Here is a 24,753-nt window from a genome sequence, read left to right on the forward strand (position 1 = left end):
AGAATCAGCTGCCATGAGAAGAATGAGAATGCTTGCTCTCTGGGGCCAGCATAGAGTGCTGCAGGAGTGAAGCCAGCATCCACATCAAGCTCCAGGGGTAACCTGGACTATCTCCAGGATAGCGTGATTGAACAGTGCTTTTCAGAAACTGTCAAGGACCAAATCTCAGACTTCTCCCTTTCAGTGCTTATTAAAACGTCTTAGTGTAAATATGAATTAAGTCTCTCTTCAGTTTAACATTCTATCCCAGGGACCCATCCACTGGAGAATTACGTTTTGTGACAACACATGGATATGAGACTACTCTCTCTGAACACATAAATCCTTCCATTCCCCAAATGCTGGCACAAAGCCTGTGATTGAAAAATCTCTAGTTTGCCTCTGTTTAGGAATTATTACAAATGTCCTTAGCACTTCAGCACAGAAGTGTTCTCTAGGAGGAAAGGCGGTCACGAGGTAAGATACCTTCAAAATTGTCTTAAAAGTAACCATAGCAAGAACTATAGTCCAGATGATCTATCAATAGAAGGACAAGCAGACCACTTGTCAGAGCTAAAAAAGATTCAGCAATGTATGTTTAGGTACTTGTGATCTTTTATCATTTTATCCCCAGAGTTCAAAATTGTCAATCTAGCATCTAGGCAGACAGAGATTCTTATTATTACCACGAATAAAATGACCGTATCTCAGAGAATTTATTGTTTAAACTTCCTTGCCTGGAAGCCATCTCTGAATACAAAGTGTCTATTCAGCCAGTCGGCCTGAGATCTCCATTAGAGGATGAACACTGTCTAGAATCCATGGGAAGGAATGGGCTTTGGTCCCTGACTGAATTCAGGTTGAGAAGGATGCTCTCCCCTGCTGAGATGGCTGGCTGGCCTCTCCAGTCAACGTAAGTGCTTGTGTACTGCTGGGCTGGCAAGTGTCTCCTTGTATCATCCTAATCCACAAAATATCAGAATCATCACAGTCCGAAGTAGGTCCTGACTGAAAGGATGAGACAAAGGCTTGCAACTTCAATTTGCCAGACTGCAATTATAATACTGAGCCACTTATTAAAAACTAAGTGGTTTCTGTCCTGTAGAAAAGGGCAGAGTGTGATCATCAGTGTCCCCTTGCAAGAGTTGATCAATTTCCGGAACAGTGGAAAACATGACTTTGATCAGCTCCACTGGATGGCCTGAGGTTAGGACACTCGGATAATCTGTGTCATTGCTTCTTCATCAGCTTGGTTTGGATCCTAAAGCAAAGATAGAATAGATAGATTTCTAAGTTTTCACACATGGTTAAAAACACAGCAGCTCCTGTAGGAAGAGACAATAGACCTTGGTTCTTAAAAGCATGTAAAACCATCACAAACCACCACCCCACCTTACACACAGTTGACAACATGTATCAACTCTATAATTAAGACTAGAAGACTATTCAGATGGCTAAGAAAAAGACCCAGAGAAACCATGATGACACATTGTATTTTTGTGTCGTTATTTTCTGATCATTATGTTTACTGAGTATTTACTAGGGCTGAAAAATACATTATAATCTATATACCTTAATACATTCATTTTTAGATAAACTTGACCATGGTTTCTGCTTGTTCTAGAGTCAGAAAGTCAGGAGCCCAACAAGGCTTAACCCCTAAATCTTTTGGATCCAGTTTAATTTTTCCACTAAACTGAGTGCTGCTTCTCACTTAAGACCTGCAGTTCAAACTCAAGGATCAGCCTGGGAAGGTTTTTGTTAACACTCCAGGAGAATACTTTCATTCTCCCATACAAGGATCTAAAACCTCAGTAGGCAAAATCCTGAGAAAAGGCTGAAAGATTTCTGGAGGTACAAGGACTGGGGCTGGGTCTTAAATAATGAGCAAGAGGCATAGCACTTATTGAGCACTCATGCCCCACAAAGTTTAGTGCTCAACAGATGCCTAATGTTATAATGAGATAATATTATTGCATGAAAATTTCACAAAGTTCCTCTGAAATAGTCAACAGTATTCTACTTCTATAGATGAATAAACAGGCTAAAAGAGGCTAACTAACTTACCAAAGTCATCTTGTTAGCATCTAGATTAAGAAAGCACAATGCCCTTCTACAGCTGGCAGTTCACATTCATGAAATGCATAGGTGAAAAATAATGAAGATGGAGGGGTTCTCACACTACAGGGGAGGACTATTAGCATTGGAGAAATTGTTAGTGCGTATTGCTTATGTGTGGGGACACAGAGACCTAAGCTAACTACTGAAAGGAGTAATGAGACAAAGTTGTTTAGAAGCTATACAGAAATTGTTTTGAGATTTGATGCATTAAGAAATGAAGAACTAGCATGCATCTTTGAGCACAGGACTAACATTATTAAAAAACAAACAAAAAAAAACCCCACACTGTCTTATAAAGACTAATCTGGCAGAGACTGGAGGTCAATTTAGAGGATAATGCAATAGTGTGGTGGAATGTGATATTTGTACAAAATAAGACAGAAATTCATCGATTAAAAAACAGTATTATTTTTTTAAGAATTTGCATAGAACTGGACACTATGCTACTCCAATAAATACAAGAAAAAACAAAATCCTGTATCCTCTACATAACTCACACTTTAATGAAGGGAATAATCTTTAACGATTAGATAAATACAACAATGGTTACTACACTCTAAAAAAGGAAGAAATTTTGAGAAAATACTGGAGTATTATAGACCTATCCAGAGCTAGGATGGGCTAGGAATAACTTTTCTGATCTAAACCAAGGCCTAAAGGAAAAGGAAATAGCCATGCAAAGAGACAGAGTGAAGGCTATTATAGATTAGAAGTCATTAAGGACAAAGGTCCATGGAAGGAGACAGATGGATGAACAGCGAGCAAGAGCACAGATCAAGAAGTAAGAGTAAATGAAGTTAGACACAGGCAGACAGGCTTACTGGCCATGGTAAGGACTTTGATTTTAGGCCAAGTGCAAACAGGAGAGGGTGGGGTTGAAGGAGCTGAAGCAGGACAGTGATATAATATGATACGTATTTAAAGAAAACAACACTAAGAAGTGGAGAACGGGAAGAGGGGCACAAGAGTGCAAGAAGGGAGACCTCTTAGGCAGCTCTTTTATTAATTCAAGCCGAAGAAAAGCAGAATAGATCAGGTTGACATCAGTCGGGAGGAAAAAAGTAAATGGATTCAAATTACATTAGAGATAAAACCAAGAGGACTTCGAGAATTGGACTGTTCAACTTTAGTAACTTGCTGGATGGACATGTCATTTGTTGAGATGAGTGACTAGTTTAGGTGTAATAAACAAACCAAAAGTGTCATTTTGGATATATCAACTCAGCAATGCCTATTAGTGCGATCAGATGTGTATTAGCCAGTGCAGCATAGAAGTTAACAGAGTAAACTCTGGGATTCTATAACCTAGGTTTGAATTTCATTTGAGCATTTCATTAAGTATTTTACTTAGGCAATTTAGTTAATGTCTCAAAACCTCAGATTCAATAGTGAAAAGGTAATAAGAGACAATTCTTATCTCATGGGCATGAGATTGCTGTAGAGATTCAAAGGAAAAAAAAAAAAAGCTTAGCAAAGTGTTTAACACAATATATGTCACATATAGTAAGTGTTTGCTGCTGCTACTATTAGCCTAAGAGACAAAACTTGTTCCTTGAGAACATAAGAATTTCAAGAAGGAGTTAATAGGAATAACTGGAAAAATAGAGGAGGGAAGAAAGGCCACTGGATTAAAGACTTTTAGTACTTTATGGTCAAAGAGAAACTAAGAGGTATATGCTGTATTCAGTTTAGAGAATGTAGTTCATCCTTGAATGTGAAAATAGTGAAAGGACACTGCTGTAGAAAACGCAAGGCAGTAAAGAGAAGAATGAGAGGTCTTCATCTCATTACCTGCATATGAGGACTATCCTTTTCCTTTGGAGAGAAAAATCGTCCACCTTCACCTCGCTTCCGAGCCATGGCATGACGGTGCCGAGATTCATGTAGGTATTTCTAAAACAAAAGAAAACTACTTAACTACTAGTTAGAACCAGCAGTTACATACTGTGTCAATTTCATCCTTACAAGTTTAAGACAACTGTGCTCAAAGTCACAGAGACAAGACTTTGAATCATGGATAAAGCTTTGGACAAAACACTTATCGAATCCATGAGTAAGACATGGATTAACTAACTATGACAACTGTAAGAATGTGAATGTAAAATAAATTGAATGTGCTACTAGTCCAGGACAATTTATGTCTGGATTTCTTTCATATAAGAAAAAAATCTTGTTTAAGCCATCATTTGGTTTTTGTTGCTATAGCTGAAGCTACATATAGCAATAACAAATGCTAAATTACACAAAAATCATAGCAACCTAAGTTCAGTTGTTGGACGGCACCAAAGAAAACAAACCATATTAAAAGTAGCCTCAAAAATGGAATCATGTTCTTCACTTACTGTCTCTTTTCCAATGTTACACATACCCTTCTTTCCTTTGGAATCTTCCCTTCTGCCTCTAGCTTAGCCCGGGCTTGCCTCCTCTTAAGAATACGGTGGTACTGTTTGGCATTTACATAGAGGGGCTCTTCTTCGAGCATTTCTGCTCCAGGTAGAGGGATTCTTTGGATAGCAGGCACAGAGCCAGCTCCAGGTACCATCTGTGGGAACAGGAGACCAGAGAGTTTATTAGCGGCATGAGATACAGACATAGCAGTTTCTAGGGCCCTGTTAATTTACTTTCTTCTGAATATTACCCAAAGTAACTTTTATAGAGCATTTGGTTGAATACAGATTCCTCGAGACATTTACACTAAAGGCCTGCATTTTAAATAAATATCCCAGATGACTCTATCACAGGGGAATGAGAAACTACTCAGAGAAATGAAATAACTACCCCTAACTTCATATCCATTTATGGCTCCATTTTCTAGCAATGTCTGCTGCCATATAACTGTCAGGAACAGTAGTCACAAGACAATGAAACAGCACAAAGGAAGGTAGGCAGAGACTGACCAAGTGTTACTAAACGCCAACAGTTATAAGAATAACTTAATTAGTTCACTTACTGTATAATTCAATCAATATAATTCAATTTTTTTCTAAAAACAAAACAACCACTGTGTTATATATGAGGAAATAAGTAACAGGCTCCTATATGCCATCCCCTTAACAATTACAGCCAAGCTGAGTGATTTTACTGATTGTCCTGGTAGCTTCTCCACCTCTGTGCAACTTCTATTCATTCTTAATTTATTCATTTTTGGCACTGTGCATTAACATCCTATGTTGACATATGGGGATTTAGCTTTTACTCTTACTATTCAACTCTCCCTAACTTCCTAATATATTTATATCACAGATTTTGTTTGTTTCTCTGTTGATTATAATCTAATTTTTATTTCTTGTTTTACCCACCATGGACAATGTATCTTCCCCTTCCTGAAGATTAGTAACCTATTCTTCCCTTCTCTGAATTCTCAATAAAATTAGGTACTTATACCTGTCTGTCTGCTGTTCTATCTCCAACACTTAGAATATTTTGTGGCACACATTAGACAGACACTCATAAGGACTTATTATTCACTGTGATGTTATTGTAAAAGCAAACCACTGTAAGTGCCTTAAGGATTGGTTTTGATCCTAAGAAGTCAACATTATACTACATTTTACAAGAGACATCAACTTGCAAGTTCAAGGGTGGAGGAGTGGCTAAAATGGTAGAGTGCCTACTTTGCGAGTACGAGGTCCTGAGTTCAAACCCCCATACTGCCAAAACAAAAACAAAACCAAAAAACCCTACACCTTGAAAGTTCAAGAAAAATTTTTTTGGTGGTACTGGAGCTTGAACCCAAGGCTTCACACTTGTGAAGCAGGTACGCTACTGCTTGAGCCAAACCTCCAGCCCTCAAGTTCAAGAAATTTACAAAGAAAGAGATACACAGAAAAGTAAAGTGAACAACTAATCTCCTTACCATGACCATTCCTCCTGAATTGACGACGTTGCCAGCCACCGGCAGCGTCACAGTAACAGTCCCTTGCCCACTGCTGGTTGTGCTGGTATTGGCTCCAGTCTGAACAATCTGTGCTCCTGCCAAACTGGCCGCTGGGATGGTGATCATGCCTGAAACAGGGACTGTAACTTTAAGAAAATAAAACATAAAACAAAACAAAAAAAAAACAGGCACACAGAACAGAAAGGGAACATGGTTAGTCCCTCTTCTATCTGGCACACAGTCATCCATCCTGGAAAAACATACTGAAAAACACAAGGGAGAAAAAGTAATCTCCCACTCTGCTGTGTCCTATATAATTCAGGTAATCATCATCCTTAAAAATTTCTATGAACTGTCTAGGGCCTAGTTCGGAGTAAATCTATTCCTGAGTACTTCCCCAGAACATTCCAATGATAGCATTCAAAAGGAGGTGAGAAAGTTTGGAGGCCTCCCCTCTATAGGTCTGTCTGATTACCTATACTTTGCATGAGAGTTATTCAATCTAACAATCTAGTCCAGGAAAAAGTTTTATAAACTTATAATTTTCTTATCCCAAGTTGACAATGAGTCATTAAAGGAATAAAACTTAAAAACTTAAACCAAGCATTCTGAGTACCCAACTATCAACAGCAGCACTTGAGGACAATTTCACCATTTGGTCTGAACTCTTGCCAGGGCTCAATCAAGGCTCTTTCAGAACTCTTTTTCACTCACAGTAAAGTGCTGTATAAACAGAAGACATATAAATCTTTTTGGAACAAATTAATAATGGAGTGATCCAGAAAACAAGCAAATAAAGCCTAAGCAGCCCTCTCACATGCAAATTTAATAACAGATTTATTTCTCCTTTCACCTACAAAAGAAACTCTGTATTTCCAATCTTCTATTTAAAAAGATTTCTTCTCTAAAAATGTTAAAAGCTTACATAATCCCTTGGACCAGTTTTAACAACCACTTGTAGGAACTCCATTCTACAAATGGAAATGGTGTTGGTTGTGTAATGGTGACAAGGAACCATCAACAGAGACCTTTTATTGTGTTCAAAAGTCCCAGGAAACTATTGGCATACTTACCTTGCTGAAGAATGGTGCCATCTGCATTAACTGGCTGATAGACAATGGTCTGCCCTTCAGCTGTCTGTGCCACCTGCTGCCCCTGGACGGCAATCTGTTGCTGTGTCTGTAGAAAATAATAACACAAATCAATAGATTTCAAAGATACCCACAGAGAAAACCACTGTGGTACTTAAACCCCTAAAATATTTTTTATGGTTTTCTTCCCCATTTCTACTATACGTATAATTTTTGGCTCTGATGTCTGACCCTTCCAAATCAGTTTTGCTCCAGCACTGATAGAGCTGGCAGAATTACCTGAGTCTGGCCAGCGGTGACAGCAGTCTGGGGCTGCTGGATGATGATCTGCTGGGTCTGACCCTGCTGGCCCTGCACCTGTACTGCCTGTCCACCCTGGATCTGGATCTGTCCAGGTGGGACCAACTGTATCTGCAGAAGAGAACACAAAGAAAGGAGAGTCTTCTACTGACACCACTCTCCTTTGGTTCCTGAATGTTAAACAAATTCCTAGAGAAAGCAGGAAATGCTCTCAAGAGGGAAAAGAACTCCTACTCTGCTCTCAGTTATGAATTACTGATAACTTATTTTCCACTTATGAAGTGATTGGGGGTTTTTGTTTTTTGGCAGTGCTCGGGTTCAAACCCAGAACACTGAGCATGCTAGACAGCACTCTACTGAGTTACATCCCCAGCTTCCAATATGCCATTTTGTTTTCATAAAACATCACTTTCTGAATTAATAAAGTGCCTCAATAAAGGAATTTTGAATACCACCTAGATTATCTGGTACTAAGGAATCAACATATATTTTTAAAGTGTGTTCATTTATTAATACATTCTGAAGTTCTTTTTACAGATGAAATGCTATTCTCTCACACAAAACATATTCTTCCCAAGTCAAATGTTAAAGTGATGGCAGCCCAGGTTGATACCTTGATGAGGGCCTTGAAACAGATATAGTCAGAGAATCCAGCTAAGCTGTGCCAGGATTCTTAATCCACAGAAACTATGAAATGGTACCCCACCCCGCCATGTGCTCTACCACTTCAGCCACATCCCCAGCCCTTTTTGCTTTAGTAATTTTTCAGACAGGGCTTCGTGTATTTCCTCTGCCTCCCCAGTAGTTGGAATTACAGATATATAACACCATGCTCAGTTTTGATTTTTTGAGACATGGTCTTGTTAACTTTTCTTTTGGTCTGGGCTGGCCTTAAACCTTGACCTTCCCATTTCTGCTTCTTGCATAGTAGGGATTTCAGGTATGAACCACCATGTCTGACAAAAATGTTTCTTATTTTAGACACTAACTTCTAGGATAATTTATTATGCAACAATAGATAACTAAGGCAATGTGGTCGATTGCATTCGTCCTAATCTCCTAATCCTGTTTCCTAGTATCCTCCCTAATACTGAATAGTGCCATTAATGTTTACCAATCTTTTTCTAATTTAATTTGCACCTCCTATTTTGCTTCTAGGTTTGGATAGCTAAACCTCAGATAGCAACCATGCAAAGTGAGGGATACTGTGTGGTATCCAAACCTATTTTCTTTCTTTCTCACTTTAATCGCCATTGTCAGTTCACTAGGAGTATCATTAGAAAACATGCAAGAAGTCTGAAAAATCTTTCTTTGAAACATTATAACCTAAAGAACTGTTAAGAGGCATGGCTCAAGTGGTAGAGTAACTGCCTTGAAAGCACAAGGCTCCGAGTTCAAACTCTAGTTCCAAAAAAACTCCAAAAAACCAAAACAAACATTTTATTGAGCATACTGAATCTTGTTTTCCTATGACTACTAGACAAACTGTTTTAATGACCAAAAGTAAAAGCATCTAGAAGGCCTCACAACTCAGTATTTCTAGTATTTTACATTCAAGAATACCCCCAACCCACAGCTACTAAACTAAGACTCCCCTCCCTCAACACCTTCATCTCCCTTCTCACTAGTTCTTTAATTATTCTTTAGTTTTTATCAACAGGTGTCTTTGATCTGAGTGCTGCTTCACAGAACTGGCAGTTTGGAAACAGGGTTCTTTCAGAAAGAAGGATTTTAATAGTTAGAGTGCTTTCTATCTGTAATTTCAACTTGTGACCCTTTAGTCTGGAAAGGACATGCCTAGACCCTTAAGTGATCACAAAGCTCACCAATGACTGTTGATGGAAGGGAAGGAGAAGGTTATCAGGCCAGCTGGCCTCATTTGTGAATCCTTTGATGTTAGGGGACAGACTGCCTCGGTTGCCTTAGCTTCACTCCAAAATACTACTTAACCCTTAATTGTTAGTTCAAAATGCAGGCAGATGAATAAACAAGTTTACTCAGTTATTTGAATATTTCATTCTATTCATTCTATTCTATTTCATTCTTAATTTCAGATAGCAAAGAATGCCACTTACATTGGCAATTAGGGTTTCCTCTTCCATCTTTTCATATCCTTTGCCCATTTCTTGACTGGATTGTTATTTTTGTCTCAATACATAAGGTTTTAAAATATATCTGGATATAAACTCAGTTATATGTACTAAAGATACTTTTTGCAAGTCTGTAGCTTGTCTTTATTTATGATATATTTTGAAGCAATCAATTTGTTTTATGTCTCTAAGAAATCTTTCTCTACAACGCAGTATAAGGAAAATTACACTATATCTTATTTGAAAGTTTCCAAGTGTGGTTTTAAAAAAAATTTAAATATATCATCTATTTATTGACTGATTGATTGCTGGGGATTGAACCCAGGGCCTCATGCGTGGGGCAAGCATTCTACCACTGATGTACATCCCCAGTCCTACGTTTAGATTGCTAACTGATCTAAGAAAGATGAGGTAGAAATCAATTTTGGTTTCTATCTCATTCTTGAGTGACTGCCGACTGATACACCCTTTTGTCACATACCATCTTCCTATACTCATGCACTACTTCTTGGTTCTCCATTCTAGTTCACCTGATTGAAAAAAACAGTCTAGGATCTTTTCTTTTCTTTTTTTAAGCAGGCCACACTGAGAATGAGTCCTGTGTGGTTGGTGCACTCAGAGAGGCACTGCCTATGTAACCAGGATAACTGACGGATGTCACCCAGCCACACGCCACAACCTAGGGAACTTAATGTAACAATACATGTAAAATTTGCATGTATCTAGACATCTGTACTTTTTCTCAGCGGCATAGGCTTCACTGGAATTCAAAATGAAGAGTAATGCAAAACAGTAGGCAGTAAGCACTCTCCTGTTAAAAAGTGGCTATTCCAAGAGCATTAGTGAGAAACGGTCCCTTACGTAAGAGGGACCAGTGCCCTGAGCTTCCCAAGGGAGACTAGAGTCTCAGCTACAGCTGCACATATAAGACTGGATGTGCTAAGTCTGCGAGCCCAGCTATGCAGAAGGTGGAGGTAGTAGTAGGAACATTGTGGTGCGAGGCTTGCAGGGCAAAAAGAGTGAGAACCAATCTGAACAAAACCAAAGCAAAAAGGGCAGGGGGCATGGTTCAAGTGGTCAAGCACCTGCCTAGCAAGCATCAGGCCTAAATACTGTCCCTGCCCTGATTTTCAACCCTAGCTTGATTACTTATAATCCAGCTTGAGAAGCAGGGAAAGAAAACAAAAACTTCCCAAATCTTTACTAGAAAAAAAGGGCCATTAAACCATAGAAATTATAGCTAGACTGAACCCTATATATCACCTCATATAAAACACAGTTTTGGCTAAGAAAACAAACAGACAAATGGCTTGACTAAGATTAGAAACCTAGCCTAATGGCGGATCTGGGAAAGAAAGTCGGGTCAGCACTGCACTCACAGGATACTGTTTCTAGCACTGTGTCACACTGTGCATTCAACAGTGGAGAAGAACTGGAGGTGTGGCTCAAGGGGTAGACATGCTTCATAAGCACAAAGCCCTGAGTTCAAACCCCAAATCACACCAAAAAATAAGAATAAAATAAAATTACATTCAAAAGATAAGTGGAGAAGGTGTGGCAAGGGGGCTGAATGGGAGGCAAAGAGAGAAAGGGCAAGAAATGAAATAGTAAAGTGAAACTGAGAACAGCACACACTGAAAATTAAAATGCCTCATGCATTTATGCATGGAGAAATGTGGAAACTATTTTTAGACTCAAGTATAATTCTATCTTGGCAAAAGTATGCCAATAGCATTAAAAAATGTCCTAACCCTTTGCCTAAGCAATTCTGACTCCAGAAAATGACCCAAAGAATTAAACTGAAATATAAAACTACTGTGTCCAAATGTTTATGGTAATTTCACCACAACACTCCCTCAAAGAAACACACTGAACTCTTACATGCACTCTGTCAATTAGAAATTGTGATCCAATTGGTTAAATATTCTGAAGGAACTAAAAATGACAACTAAGAAAACCATGTAGAAATAAGTAATAAGGAAAAAAAGCTACATCCATGCTATAAGTAAGCAAAAAACCCAAAACAAAAGCAAAATAACAACAAAAAACCCAACCAAACAAGGAAATATGTAAAAGTTACAAGTTTAATTTATAAGCAGTGTCATCATGGTTGTGTTTGTCAACTTATTTTATAAGCTATTACTATGGTTGCTATAAGTAATGAAATAAAGATATAGTAAAAAGTTTATAGCTCTCCACATCCCCTTTTCTAGGCTTGTAAACATACATACCCATGGGGAGTTAGTTATTAATTATAAAGATGAGATCACACAGTAGGCATTTTCTGAAAATTATTTTTCACTAAAGATACTTCAATATTAACCCAAGCTATACTTCTTTTAATTTCTTCAGCACCTTTGTTCTGTTTCTCATCAGCCTTGCAAGTGGATTTATCCATTTTAGTACTCTTCTAAAACAATTTAGCTTTTATCTGTCCTTTCTATATTTTTGGTAGGTTTCTACTTAATTTTAATCTTTTTTTTTTGGTAGGATTAGAATTTGAACTCAGGGCCTTGTGCTTTGTAGGCAAGCATTCTACTTGCCTATTACTTGAGCCATACCCCCAGCCCTTTTTGCTTTAGTCATTTTTCAGAGTTCCCTATTTTTTGCCTGGGCTGGCCTAGCACCATGATCTTCCTATTGATGCCTCCCGCATAGCTGGGATTACAGAAACAAACCATCATGCCTGGCTTATTTGTTGAGATGGGATCTTCCTTTGTGCCTGGCTTGAACTATGATCGTCCTTCAAAGATACGGTCTCTCAATGTACTGGAACTTGTGATCCTCCTGCCTCAGTCTCCTGAATCTTTGGATTACAGGTGGTACCACATGCCTGGTTCTATTTTTGCTCATTTTGTACCTTTCCTAACTTCGTAAGACAAATTATTCATTTATTTCCACTTCTTTTAAAATAAAGTATTTAAAATTATTAAATTTTGCTGTAGGTGTGAGCGAAGAGTATGGACTAAAATAATTTCTTTTGTATTACTTGTGAGGTAACTCAAGTTACATGCAAAAGAAAAGGGGTGAATATGCTCAAAGAACATTTTATATATATATATATATATATATATGAAAATATCACAATGAAACCCCTTTGTACAATTAATATATGCTAATTTAAAAAAAAAGAAAAGAAAAGAAGACAATATTGCCAAGCATGGTGACAAAAACACCTGCAACCCCAGCATTGGAAGGCTGAGGTTCTAGAGTATGAGGCTAGGTTGGGCTACATAGCAAGACACCATCTCAAAAAACAAAAAGGATAACCTTTATGACTAAAACCAAAATTTCCAAAGCAAATTGTAAATTCTATCCCCCAGCCCTTAGGTATTCTAACATCAACAATTAACTTAAATTCTCAGGTTTTTACATTATTTATAGCATCCAAACATGCCTAATATCGTAGTTCTTCCTAGAGAAGTCAAGTTTCTGCTTTATATCACTGGTACTACAAAAATTGACTAAATCCAAAATAAGAGGGTAGAAAGCAATTAAATGCAGCATCAACTGTACAGCAGTTCCCAGCCACCCCTTCTATTTTGATATGCTATCTAAACACTTTTTAAAAATACCACTCACCTGCTGCAACCCCTGTGTCCCAGATACAGGTACTTGCATGATGGTTTGTCCTTGTCCACCAGGGACAGCCTGGACCATGATAGGTTGGCCAGTTGATGTAATCAGCTGACCTCCACTGACTTGCACCATTAATGGCTGCCCTTGGACCTAGAATGATATAAAACAAGAACAATGAAATAACATAAGACATTAAAAAAATTAAAAAGAAAGACACACTGGAATTATTCTGCTGCCTGGCTAGAGGGGGGAAAGGTAGAGAGACACTAAGAAAATAAGTCTTAAGTTGTCAAGTGACATTCTTCAAATATCTGATATTGTAGAGTGAATGCCAGGTTGAATACTTGAATGTCAGCTAAAATGGAGCATATCTAGAGTCTCTGGGGAATCCCAGTAGACATAAAATATTTATCAGCAAATATACATTAAATCCACAACAAACATTTAATTAAGACGTCAAGGCTATTTGCCCTTTGAAGCCAATACCCAGGAATGGTCTCTAGTGAGAGCTGAAGAAGAGGCAATGAGAGGGAAGTGAAGGTGGTGGTAATTGAGTGCAAATTCTAAACCACCCTCAGGGAGTAAATCAAACTGTATGTAGCCATAACTTCAAGGGCTGGCTAACAAAAGCCCTAAAAATGTATGCAGAGGACCCTTTCTGCCCACAGTCTCTCTAGCAAAGGTGAAATGTACCCTTTCTCTCACTCTGAGGATTCTAGATATGTCTGTTGCCTAAAGATTTCCTGGAATAATTCCCGGTCAGTTTGCAATCTATGTGATAGAGCCTTGTAATATATGTTTAGTTATTTTAGCATTATCAGAAACAATGACAAATACTGAAATTAGAGCAGTCAAGTATACAAATATAATTTCCAGCTTTTAAGTTCTTATGAGTCAATGGACAACTTCAGAAAGTGGGTCAAAGCAAGTGCTTTGTCACATCTTGAGTTCCAATGTAAAAATACTTAGTAGAATGCATTCTAGAAGCTGAAAATTCAAAACTTTCATTTTCAGATTTTATCTGCTTTAAGGAATTATTTGTAGCAGAATAAAAGAATATTTATAAAATATTCCTTTTTTTGGGGGGGGGCAGTACTGGGGTTTGAACTCAGGGCTTTATGCTTGCTAAGCAGGCATTCTACCCCTTGAGCCTCACCTCCAGCCCAAAATACTCATAATGCCAGTGGAGTATGCTCCAACAATAGCAACTAATTATGAGATCAATTTGTCTTAGATGAGCAGGTTAGACAGCAAGGTTCTCCTGCTATTGTCCCCACCACCACTATCACCACCAATGTATTACAATCATTGGGAACATTTAAATCCTAAGTTTTGTGAAACTCTCCCTTGAGAAACTCTACTTTACTTTTAAGGCCTTTACAGCCTGACCTCTCATGTTTTCTCAAACTTTCCTTACTTCCCTATTCAAATTCCCTTTGCTACATCAATGCTTGCACAACCTGTATCAGGAAAGATTTATAGCCGCATGAATAACTGAAAGAACTATTTAAAACTCTCCAAAATTAATAAGCCCCTCAGAGGAAAGGTTTTCATTACGTCCGTAATGTGTGCCCATTTCTTTTAAATCCATCTAAACACGTAGTTAACACAGGTTTTAAGACACACTGTTAACAACTCCCTGGCTACCCATCATCTCAACTTCCTCCCTCTTTCACATGCTATATACACATGCACATGATAAGAGACTTGAACTCCAAAGAGCTCACCGTGTTTACAACACATGAATGACCATGAGGACACATGCATCAGACAAGAAGCCATACAGCTTAAGAGCATGTTACATTCCCATTCCACAAGTGGTTAACAATAATCCAAATACTGCTTTATATATTAATAAGATGAAGCAAGCATGAACAAAAAGCTATTGAACTCTGAGATCTGAATTCATTTCGGGAGTACATACATGATCAGCTTTTTTCAGCTAGATTTATTCCCAGATCTGGCTATAATTCACCACCAAACAAACACTATTAGTGTCAGGGATGGGGGCATGGGTCAAAAGGGTAAAGTGAAATGATTATAACAAGGGGTAGTTAACTGCAGGATGTTTAGCAGCACTCGTATTAAAGTTGAGATGCCAGCTTTACATCCTAGGCCCTATTTTGAATTATTTCCAATTCAATGGAGGAAAAATGTAGGGCACCTAAATCTTGATAATTTCTCAAAAACCTGATAATTTTAGTAATCTACAGGTCCAGAAAAGACTAGTACTTCTCTTGTTTTTATAAAGAAACTGACTAAATTAGGCCAATTAGGATATTTATCTTGGTCAAGAATATATTATAGAATGGCATTGGTTACTCAAGAATTCTTTTTAAAGATTTTCTTTTCTTTTTACAGCACATCCATGTAACCAGTAAGAATTCTTATAGTGGCTCTAATGCCTAAATCTTAAAAGCACATCCCATTCCTGCCCAATTATGGGGTATAGAGACCAATCTTTGCAGAGCCAGTAATAAGACAGGTCACTATTCCCCCAGGAAAGGTAGTAAAAAAGCAGTAGTTGACAAGAGATTAACAAGATTCAGTGCTTAGATAAACTGCCAGGTGCAGAGATTATTTTGTAGTTCAGTTGCTTTTTTAGCAAAAATAAAGCACATTCTATTATTAGTGTGTGTATTTGCTTCTCTATGATATGATCTCACGAAATGTTTACTAGGCAATTTGAGCACTGAATAAGATCTAATACTACTTGTAAGAATTTCTTCCTGTCACTTTTGATTTTTTTTCCCAAAACATTTTCAAAGAAACACACAAATACAGTTTTGAGGCAATTAATAGAGCAGTTACTACATGACTTGGCATGAAACATTAGGAAACTGGCACCTATAAGCCTTGAAGACAAGTTAGCAGCAGCAAAGACATGCAACTGACTTTGCCATTTCTACTTGAGGTCCTACCACAAACAGCACCAGACATGAGGAGAGGAGAGTTCATGCAGTGCTCATAGAGAATCAGAGAGGGCACCACTACCTGGAGGGTCTGGACTTGCTGGCCTGAGGCGGATGCCACCTGGGCCTCAGTCTGCAACTGGACAGCAGTGACACCACCCTGCTGCTGAGAACAGGAACAGGAAAAGCTTGAAATGTTCAGGAAGGAAATGTATAGCTCAAGACATGAGATCACCTTACCTCTTGGGGAGGGGGAGGGAAGTCTTCTTTAAAAAGCCTCAAATATACAGACTTCCCATACTGAAGCTGTTGTATAGTAAGATCAAAGACATTAGCCCTCTATCCCCAGAGTGGACCTCAAAAGACTGTAATCTAACTACTTTAGAGATAGAGGTCACAATTTGAGGCCAGCCTGAGCAAAAAAGTTCATAAGACCACATCTCAACCAACGAAAACTGGGCATGGTGGCGCACACCTGTCACACCAGCTACCTAGGAGAAGTAAATAGGAAGAACAAGGTCTAGGCTGCCCCAACATTAATGTGAGATCCAAGACCTGGAGTTGTGGCTAACATGGCAAAATGCCTGCCTAGCAAGCATAAAACCCTGAGTTCATACCCCAGAGCTGCCAAAAACAAACAAAAAGAGAGATCTTATTTGAAAAATAATTAAAAGAGGAAGTCCTGGGGGCAGGACTCTAGTGGTAGAGCACCTGCCTAGCAAGTACAAGACCCTGAGTTCAAGCCCCAGTACAGCCAAAAACCAAACCAAAACAAAAAAAAAATAAAAACCAAACAAACTTCCATAATTCAAGTCAAAGTAACATCATAGTTAACACAGAAATAGGAAGGAAAGACTATTCGGCTTACACAATTATTTTAATGCTCTTTTTACTTTGTTAGATAAGCTCATAAGATAAGTTCATAAGAACAAAATAATCAGATTTCAACAGCCTTGAAACTATGACAAAAAACTCCTGGGGCTTAAATGCATCACCAAAAGAGGAAGAATGAGCTAATCACTGTGTACCAAAATCATGTTCATGAGGTCACTCCTTTTGTCTCCAAACTCAGATTTATTTCTACCCAACTGCATTGTCTTAGAAGCAATGTTTTCAGTGATGCAATCTTATTTCACAGTCTCATGGTAAGTCCTGACAGAAGAGAAATCCATCCACTAGGGCACTGGTCAGCTTGGAGGGCTCTTTGTGGAGTCCCTTTCTATAAGGCAAATGAAGGAAGCTGCCACAACCTCACAGCAATACAAAAGAGAAGGCCCGCAAGGAAGCCTATGTAATTAATTTCTTTTAATGAAGAGTAACACCTTCTTTTGATCATTAGATTGGAACAACTCACCATCAATAATTCCTTTACCCTTTGTACTAACTACTTTTCTTTATTAGCTAAATTACATTTTGAAGACAAAATATTCCTAAGTTATCAATCTTGGCCTATGATCAAATGAAAGCAAAATAAATGTCTTTTTACTTTTCTTCTAGGGGGTAGGAAAAAAAGTAAAGTTTTACTAAAATAACACAGCTTAAAAAAAGCATCAGAAAATGTAATCTGGGTATAAATTCTCCAAATTCTTATTTAGGGAATAAACCGCTATCAGGAATTCATTCTTAGTATGTGCTTATCCATAAGAGTGGTTGTCTAAATATTGTCCTAATGTTAAACTAGAGCATTTCAGAATAAACACTGTGGTGGACCAAATCAAAGAACAGTGGATTTCCTGAAAGCTAACTATTGTCTACTGTGGCCAAATCACAAGCTAGTTCAAACAGGAAGGGAAACCACCCAAATTGAATCCAGAAAAAACCAAAACTCTAAATTTGCATCTGAAAAACAGACTAGGTGTTGTGATTTTCAATGAGATAAAAGGGGCAATTTACTACTGAACCACCACTCAGGAAGGGCCCTCACAGCATGTCATCAGACCCAGGATTTTGCAAGATCTGATACCTGTCAAATAATTCCCCACAGTAATATATCAACCAATTGGATGATGCTATTATCAGCTCCCCTGCTATGATGCTTAAAGCAGTCTTGCTTCCATACCTGCTGCTGAATCTGTCCAGCCTGCACAACAATCTGCTCTGTGGAACTATTGCTATTTGTTGTATACTGCTCCATGGCCCCTCCAAGTTACAATCCTGTCCACGGTGAACTTCACTCTGGAGATCTCTGAAGACTTCAAGGTGGTGCACTCCTATTAGAAAAGGCAGGAAAGAAACTGAGATTATCAGTAAAGGTCCTGCCAGACAATTTATCAATGCAATTAATATTTGCAAGAAAACAGGTTAAAAGAATAGGAAGTGTTTACATTCAGTATTGTTTTAAACTAGGATTATATGGCACAATCAGAACAAGATCAAGCTATTTCCACATTTTAAAAAAATGCTTTTAGTCATTTCTTTTTGCCAACCTTACCTTCAATACTACTAGGGCAACACTTGTACCTTAGAAGTACTCATTTTGCAACACAGCTCTCTCTTTAATTTGTGTGACACATTTGCTGCCCATCAAACATGCTACAGTAGTCAGCTCTATATGGTAAGCAACTTAGTTTACCTGAAAACTGAAGTCAAATATTATGCTTATCAAAATCTCCACCCTATAGACATGTATAATTATTATGTGAGTTTACAAACAACAACAACAAAACATTTATAATTAGATATAGAAGCCCCTCGGATAGTACCAAATTCTACATGAACTATGTCTTGCCTTACAGTATTGTCTTAAAATACAGTGTTAAGTTGAGTTTGCGAGTTTTACTCACTGGTGCCTCCTAAGAATCACTACTTTTGTGCCGTGGAGCCATTATTAAGTAAAATGACTGAATGTAAGCAGTGTGGTACTGCAAAAAATCAGTCTGATAACTGATTGTTCTCTATAAATTCATACATGATAGTTGACACTTGTGAGGTGTCTCAACATGGTGTTGTAAAGGAAGAAATCAAAATGCATTTGCTATAGAATGGATTTGGAATGTCTCTCCAAAGGCCTCAGGTTGCACTTATTGGGAGGCAGTGGAAACTTTAAGAGATATGACCTAATGGGAGGTCTTCCAGTCAGTGAGGGTGTGACCTTTCTGCTTTTTTATTCATGTCCTGGCTAAGAGGTGAGCAGTTTTGGTATCTACTGCCACCAAGATATATTGCCTTACCAGAGAACCAAAAGCAAGGGGGCTCATCCACCATGGACTGGAAAACTCCAGAACTATGAGCCAAAATATACCTCTTCTCTTCATAAGTTTATTATTTCCAGTAGTTTTGTTTCAGTAATGGAAAGGTGACTAACAATATTCAAGTGCATGTCCAAGCATTTAGAAGTATACTGATATCTAAAACTTGTCCTGAAATGATTATACCGTCATAAAATAAGTGATGTTGGCTTCTGGCTGTATGGTTCTCCAAATCACTGCCCTTGCTGTAACAGGGTACTCATCATACAAATTTCTGGCTACAATAAGGACTTACATAGAGTTGCCAACAGAGCTACTATGAGTACAACCTAAAGCCAACTCGATAGTTACTTGCCACTACACGCTCATCAATTGGATTTTCTGACTTTTACACACCAGTCTCTTCTGACTTGGTTGGGTGAAATCAGTTCTTGAGAGATTCTGGGTACAGCACTGAAAATCAAGTTTTCAACTAGACTAAGTGGCTCTGCTAGGGAAGCCAAGTGGTTCCCCTAAATTCTATCTTGTCTGTAACATGTGTTTCTAAAATAATAAAGGTCACGACATAAAAGAATGATTCCATTAATATGAAACCATGAAAACCTGGAGACACAAGGGAAGGGGAGAGAGGTTGATTGGGATGAAACTTTAGGAACTTTGAGGTGATAAAAGTGTTTTATATCTTCACTGTGACAGTGGTTGTACCAGCATGTAGGTATGTCAAAATTCATCAAAGTATACACTGAATGTGATTACAGTTTGCCTAAAACTATCTTTTGTTGGGTGCTAGTGGCTCATGCCTGTAATCCTAGCCACTTGAAAGGACTGAGGTTTGAGGCCAGCCAAGGCAAATAGTCTGTAAGACCCCATGTCCAAAATAACCAAAGCGAAATGGACTGACTGTAGGTGTGGTTCAAGTGGTAGAGTGCATGTTTTGCAAGTGCAAAGCTCTGAGTTCAAACACCAGTACCATCAAAAAAACCCCAAAACAAAACATACCTCAGGAAAGCTGATCTGAAAATAAAGACTATATCCTCTATATTTCAATACTTTCTGCCCCAAGCCTCTTCTTACATGATTTTTCCTTGACTAATTCCCAGAAATGTACATCTTATCAGACTAAACTATAACTTGAAGCACATGGAAACAACTAATAGAACATACAAATTCTTTGAACTACCTTATCCTGGTAATACAAATGTTCCAATTTAAGAACATTTAAATTCACTATACTTTGTAGGGTAAAAGTTAAAGCAGCTTCAAATCTAGTAGCAACTTTCTCAAATGAATGTGGGAGTGATTTAGCTTAGAGCATAAGACTGCTCATGGTGAATGTTGTGAGCAACGGGCTTCAGTGAAGCCGAATGTTCCTGCTACTGTGAACCTTAAGTTAGCAGAACTGCAATACAATATGACACATTGTCCTTCCTCAAGTATTTCTCTGCCCTAGATTACGATAAAATTAAGTCAGCCAGATTTAGTCTTTCTAGCTCTTTACTCCTAACACAAAGTTTTGAATGTTTCTTGAGAGGGGAAGGAGAGAGATGGATGACAGTATGTGCTTATTCTGGCCAACATGGATATTCTCTTCCCAAAGCATCTCTGCCCAGCATTTCTAGGTGCAAAAGCAGAAAGCTGGCCAACCACTAGGAACCCATTCTATGTGGCCATTCACACATCCCGAAGCTAAAGCTTCCAGCAGCATAGGAAAAGTCCTCAGGTCACTGTATTTGATAATCACTACCAGGCAAACACTAGATTAGTACCTTTCTAACTTTTTTTTTAGTGTGTGGGTGGGGGTATGTTTGAGACAGGGTCTCACTATGTACTTCCCCAGGCTAGCCTTGGAGTCTCAATCCTCCTGCCTCACTCACCCTCCAGGTGTTAGGATTACAGATGTGTACCATGGTGCAGTCTTTTTCTTTAACTGCAAACCACAGTTAAATGTGTTTTGTATCACAACTTGGTGCATACGTAAGCATACAAAAATGTAAATGAAGCAAGTTTCAAGAAACAATATTTATTCTCATATAACATAAGATGTGCTTTTTTTATATTCTAAGAACCAGCTAGTCCATTAATTCCACAACAAATCAACGGATCTTTTTTGTTTCATCAAAGACTAGATAATAAAGGGATGCCCATCATCCAACAGAAGTTTCTGAATTGGATCTTCCTAATTTGCTCCTTCTTGCCACTAATGATGTACAACATGTCATTGTTCTAAATGTTTTTAGATATAAGGTGCCATCTCAACTGTGTGAGAATTTAGCTAGGTGATGATGTAGAAGGGGATGAGGTAGTACAAATGAAGAGAGCATAAAATAAAGACAGAAAAATTTCAGCATGTGAACAGCATATTAAAATGCCCCATGTCCAGAGAACGCTAGAGGCCACATTATTCTCTTACAATTGTGGGCAAAAAGATTCTTCTGCAGCAGGTAGAAGCTCTACAGGAATGGACCAGAGGATAATTGTCTTTTAGATAAATGTCTAAAAGGCACCTCTCTAAAGAAGATAGATACTTGGTAGTTTTTTTTTTTTTTAAACTTTTTATTTTGAACTAAAAGGTGAGAAAATATAAAAAAACCAAATGTTTCCCATCTCCTTCTTCCTTTTTTCTCTTTCCTTCTTTTTGACCCTTTACCTTTTTCTTTTTTCTGAGACGAGTCTCACTGTGTTGCCCAGGCTGCCCTTTAACTGGGCCCCAACAATCCTCCTGCCTCAGCCCCTTGAGTGTTAGGACTACAGACCTGTACTACCATGCACAACTTTGTATTCCCTTACTTCTTAATACTTACTATTACCTAAAGAATAATAACTGTATCAATTCCAGACATTTAATGTAGGCAATACTTTTTACCTAATCTACACCTTGCATTCTCACTTTGACAATTTCTCCCCTATCTTCTTTTCCTGGTCCAGGACTGAGTCTAGGACAATACACTACATTTAGTCCTTGGGTTTCTTTAGTCTTTAACCTGCTGCAGTTCTTCAGCTTGTCTTTCATGAGCTGATATTTCTAAAGAGCTGTAGCTAATTACAGAACATCCATCCTTAGTTAGGTCTCGTACTTATAGGTTTGAGCCGGCTGGAGTGCCTGGGGTACTAGATCTGGAAGCAGTTGTCCATTTGCCCTGTGCTGGTGATGTTAACTTGGTTACCTGATGCAGGTGATGTCTGGTTCTCCCAGTGAACACTTACTGTTCTCCCTTCATCTTCAGTATGGGGGAGATACACAGACTATGTAGATGTCCTGTCCCACAGGACTGCCTCCTGCCCTGGGTTGGCCTCTCAAGGTGCTCTTAGATGTGCACTCTCCTGAGTCACCTTTTACTGTAATGTTTGCAGAATGCTAGTTTCCTAATCCATTATCCCTTCTGTGATTTATTGTCAGCATTCTAGTATAAACAGCCTTGCTTTCTTCCCACTTCTACTTCTCATCTGTTTTTTTAACCTGTGACTGTTCTGTTTGTACTAGGCTATAATTCAACCTTGTCCTAACAGGTGTTGGTGCTTAAATAGTCCAGATGTTGCATCTGAGAAAAAAACATTTTTAGCTTCCTAGGAGAAAAAAAATCTCCTTTTCTTCCCCCAAAGAAGTCAGCCACTATTATAATAGGGCAGAATTCACTTTTTATTCAGTATTAAAAACAAACAAACATAGTTCTAGATCTTGTCTACCTGAAACTCTAAGACAAAATAACTCTTACAAAAACAATTTCTCAGCATGACCTACAAGTGTTTTTTACCACCTGGGCTTTCTCACTTAAACTCTCAACACTCCTGCCCACTTCCCTACATCTCACCTTTATGCTTCACACATAGCTCAGCCTCAGCACGTTTTTCAATCTGCAAGCAATCAATACTTTCATCCATTCTTTCCATCCAAATAAATGTCATCATCCTTCAAGACCAATCAAAAGTGTGATGAAGAGGCTGTTGCTTGATTCATGCAACAGTACTTCGTCCCCATGTATAGCTCTAAATATTAGATACTGGTTAGTGTCACGTGTCAATCTGCACCAAGGAGGGGCGGCTCTTATTTACCTTTACCCACTCTCTCTCCAGCACTTAGGTGATGCCTGAAACAAACTAATTGTTCCGTAATTGCCTGCCTGGGGAGATTTCCTCTCCTCTAAGAAAAAAAGTCCATGACACTCTTTTTCTAAACATCTGTTGAGGAAACGTTAACGTGGGCTTAGAAAGTATATGAGAAGAAGTAAATAAACCAAGACATGTGCGGACTAAGCTAACAAATCAAGCCTGACACTTCCAAAAGGACAGAGACAGGTGAAAGAACACACACACACACACAAATCGGTGTATGCGAGGGAGGAATGGTTCACAGAATGAACCACGGATACGACGTTTACTATGAACAAGTTGTGCAGCCTCCGGGAAAAAGAATGCGCAGTGCCATCAATCTTCCGAGTGAGGTTCCAGGCGCGGAGTGGCCAGGCCCCGCGCAAGAAAGGAGGACAGCTAGGTTGGGCTCCAGCACCGAGGTGTGCGGTCCCGGCCGGGCGAGCGCGGCGGGGAGGAGAGGAAATGACGAGCCAAAAGGGGGAGGGAACGGCGCCGGGCCGGAGACCCGGGCCGAGCGGGCCGGGAGGAGGGGCGCGGCAGGGGCGAGCTAACGGCCCCCCTCCTGGGCCGACCCGGGCCCGCAGCGCCCCGCCCGCTGCACTGGGTCTGATGGCCGCGGCGCGCGTCTCCCCTCGGTTTCCTTCCCGTCCCGGAGGGGCTAGGGACACAGGCTCAGCTCCCGCAGGACTAGGGGACGCGGGCTCGCGGGAGGCCCTTTCCGGTCCGGAGGGTCGGGAGGGTGGCGGCTAAAAGGACGGGCTTACGGCCGATGCAGGAAGGACAGGGGGGACCGCCGAGGCGGGGGTGCGCGTGTGTACCTGAGTGAGTGCAGGGGCACTCGTGGCAGGCAAACCCATCACACCCCTGCCTGGGGCCTGACAACCTGCGCCTACGGGTCGGGGCAAAGGGGGTGCATCCCCAACTGGCACCCTGCATGAGCCAGGATCTCGGGGAGTCTGACCCCGGGGCCGCCATCCCCGCACTGGGCGGCCCCTGCAGGCCTCGCTCGGGAATGCCCCGAGGTGCGAGTAAGGGCCGCCGGCCGTCCAGCTCGGCTGGGCTCAGATCGACTCCCGGGCTCGACGGGCGCCTGGGCCTCTCCTGAGTGGTCAGCGAGACCCGCCAATCGGGGCGCTGGGGCCGGCTCTGGGCCGCTGGATATTGGCTCCTCATACTCACCGTGCCTCGCTCCCCCGGTTCGCTGCCCGCGCTGATTGGCTCCAGTACCGGACTCCGAAACCCAATCAGAGGCTCCAGCCGCCGCTGCCGCCGCCACTGCCGCTGCCTAGCAAAATGGCGAACTCGAACAAAGGGGAATCGGGCCTCCCTCCAACCGCCTCCGCGCAGGCGCCTCAGAGGCCACGCCCCCTAACCCCAGACGGGCTGGTCCCGCCCTCCCCGGAGGAGCACTGCGCAGGCGTCCCCAGGCCACGCCCACTTCCTTGATTTGACACCACCTCCGGCCGAAGGGCTACGCAGGCGCCTTCAAGACGCGGCAGACCCTTCAACTCAAACACGTAGTACCAC

General features: G+C 40.0%; 1 protein-coding gene across 10 annotated transcripts; it reads right to left on the reverse strand.

Moving 5' to 3' along the window:
* Positions 1 to 676: 676 nt before the first annotated feature.
* Nfya (nuclear transcription factor Y subunit alpha) lies at positions 677 to 24,689 on the reverse strand. 10 transcript variants are annotated; one of them, XM_074082241.1, is made up of 10 exons: positions 24,406 to 24,689; positions 18,009 to 18,159; positions 16,032 to 16,112; positions 13,041 to 13,187; positions 7,348 to 7,479; positions 7,051 to 7,156; positions 5,957 to 6,105; positions 4,469 to 4,642; positions 3,892 to 3,993; positions 677 to 1,240 (listed from the first exon to the last, which is right to left on the reverse strand). In XM_074082241.1, exons 2-10 carry the CDS (start codon positions 18,081 to 18,083, stop codon positions 1,187 to 1,189), a joined length of 1,020 nt encoding a protein of 339 aa, XP_073938342.1. In that variant the 5' UTR covers positions 18,084 to 18,159; positions 24,406 to 24,689; the 3' UTR covers positions 677 to 1,186. The 10 variants fall into 10 exon arrangements, with proteins under 10 accessions (XP_073938342.1, XP_073938338.1, XP_073938339.1 ...); XM_074082237.1 differs by having other exon boundaries at positions 5,957 to 6,123; XM_074082238.1 differs by having other exon boundaries at positions 16,029 to 16,112.
* Positions 24,690 to 24,753: the final 64 nt, after the last annotated feature.

Source organism: Castor canadensis, chromosome 8 (assembly GCF_047511655.1).
Source record: "Castor canadensis chromosome 8, mCasCan1.hap1v2, whole genome shotgun sequence".
NCBI lineage: Eukaryota > Metazoa > Chordata > Mammalia > Rodentia > Castoridae > Castor > Castor canadensis.

Coding starts and splice junctions, on each gene's coding strand:
- Nfya (XM_020181428.2), bottom strand. CDS start 18,083: ATGGAGCAGTATACAACAAATAGCAATAGTTCCACAGAGCAGATTGTT. Junction 6,124..7,050: donor TGGCACCATTCTTCAGCAAG/GTAAGTATGCCA, acceptor ATTTTCTTAAAG/TTACAGTCCCTGTTTCAGGC. Junction 1,241..3,891: donor AGGATAGTCCTCATATGCAG/GTAATGAGATGA, acceptor TCTTTGCTTTAG/GATCCAAACCAAGCTGATGA.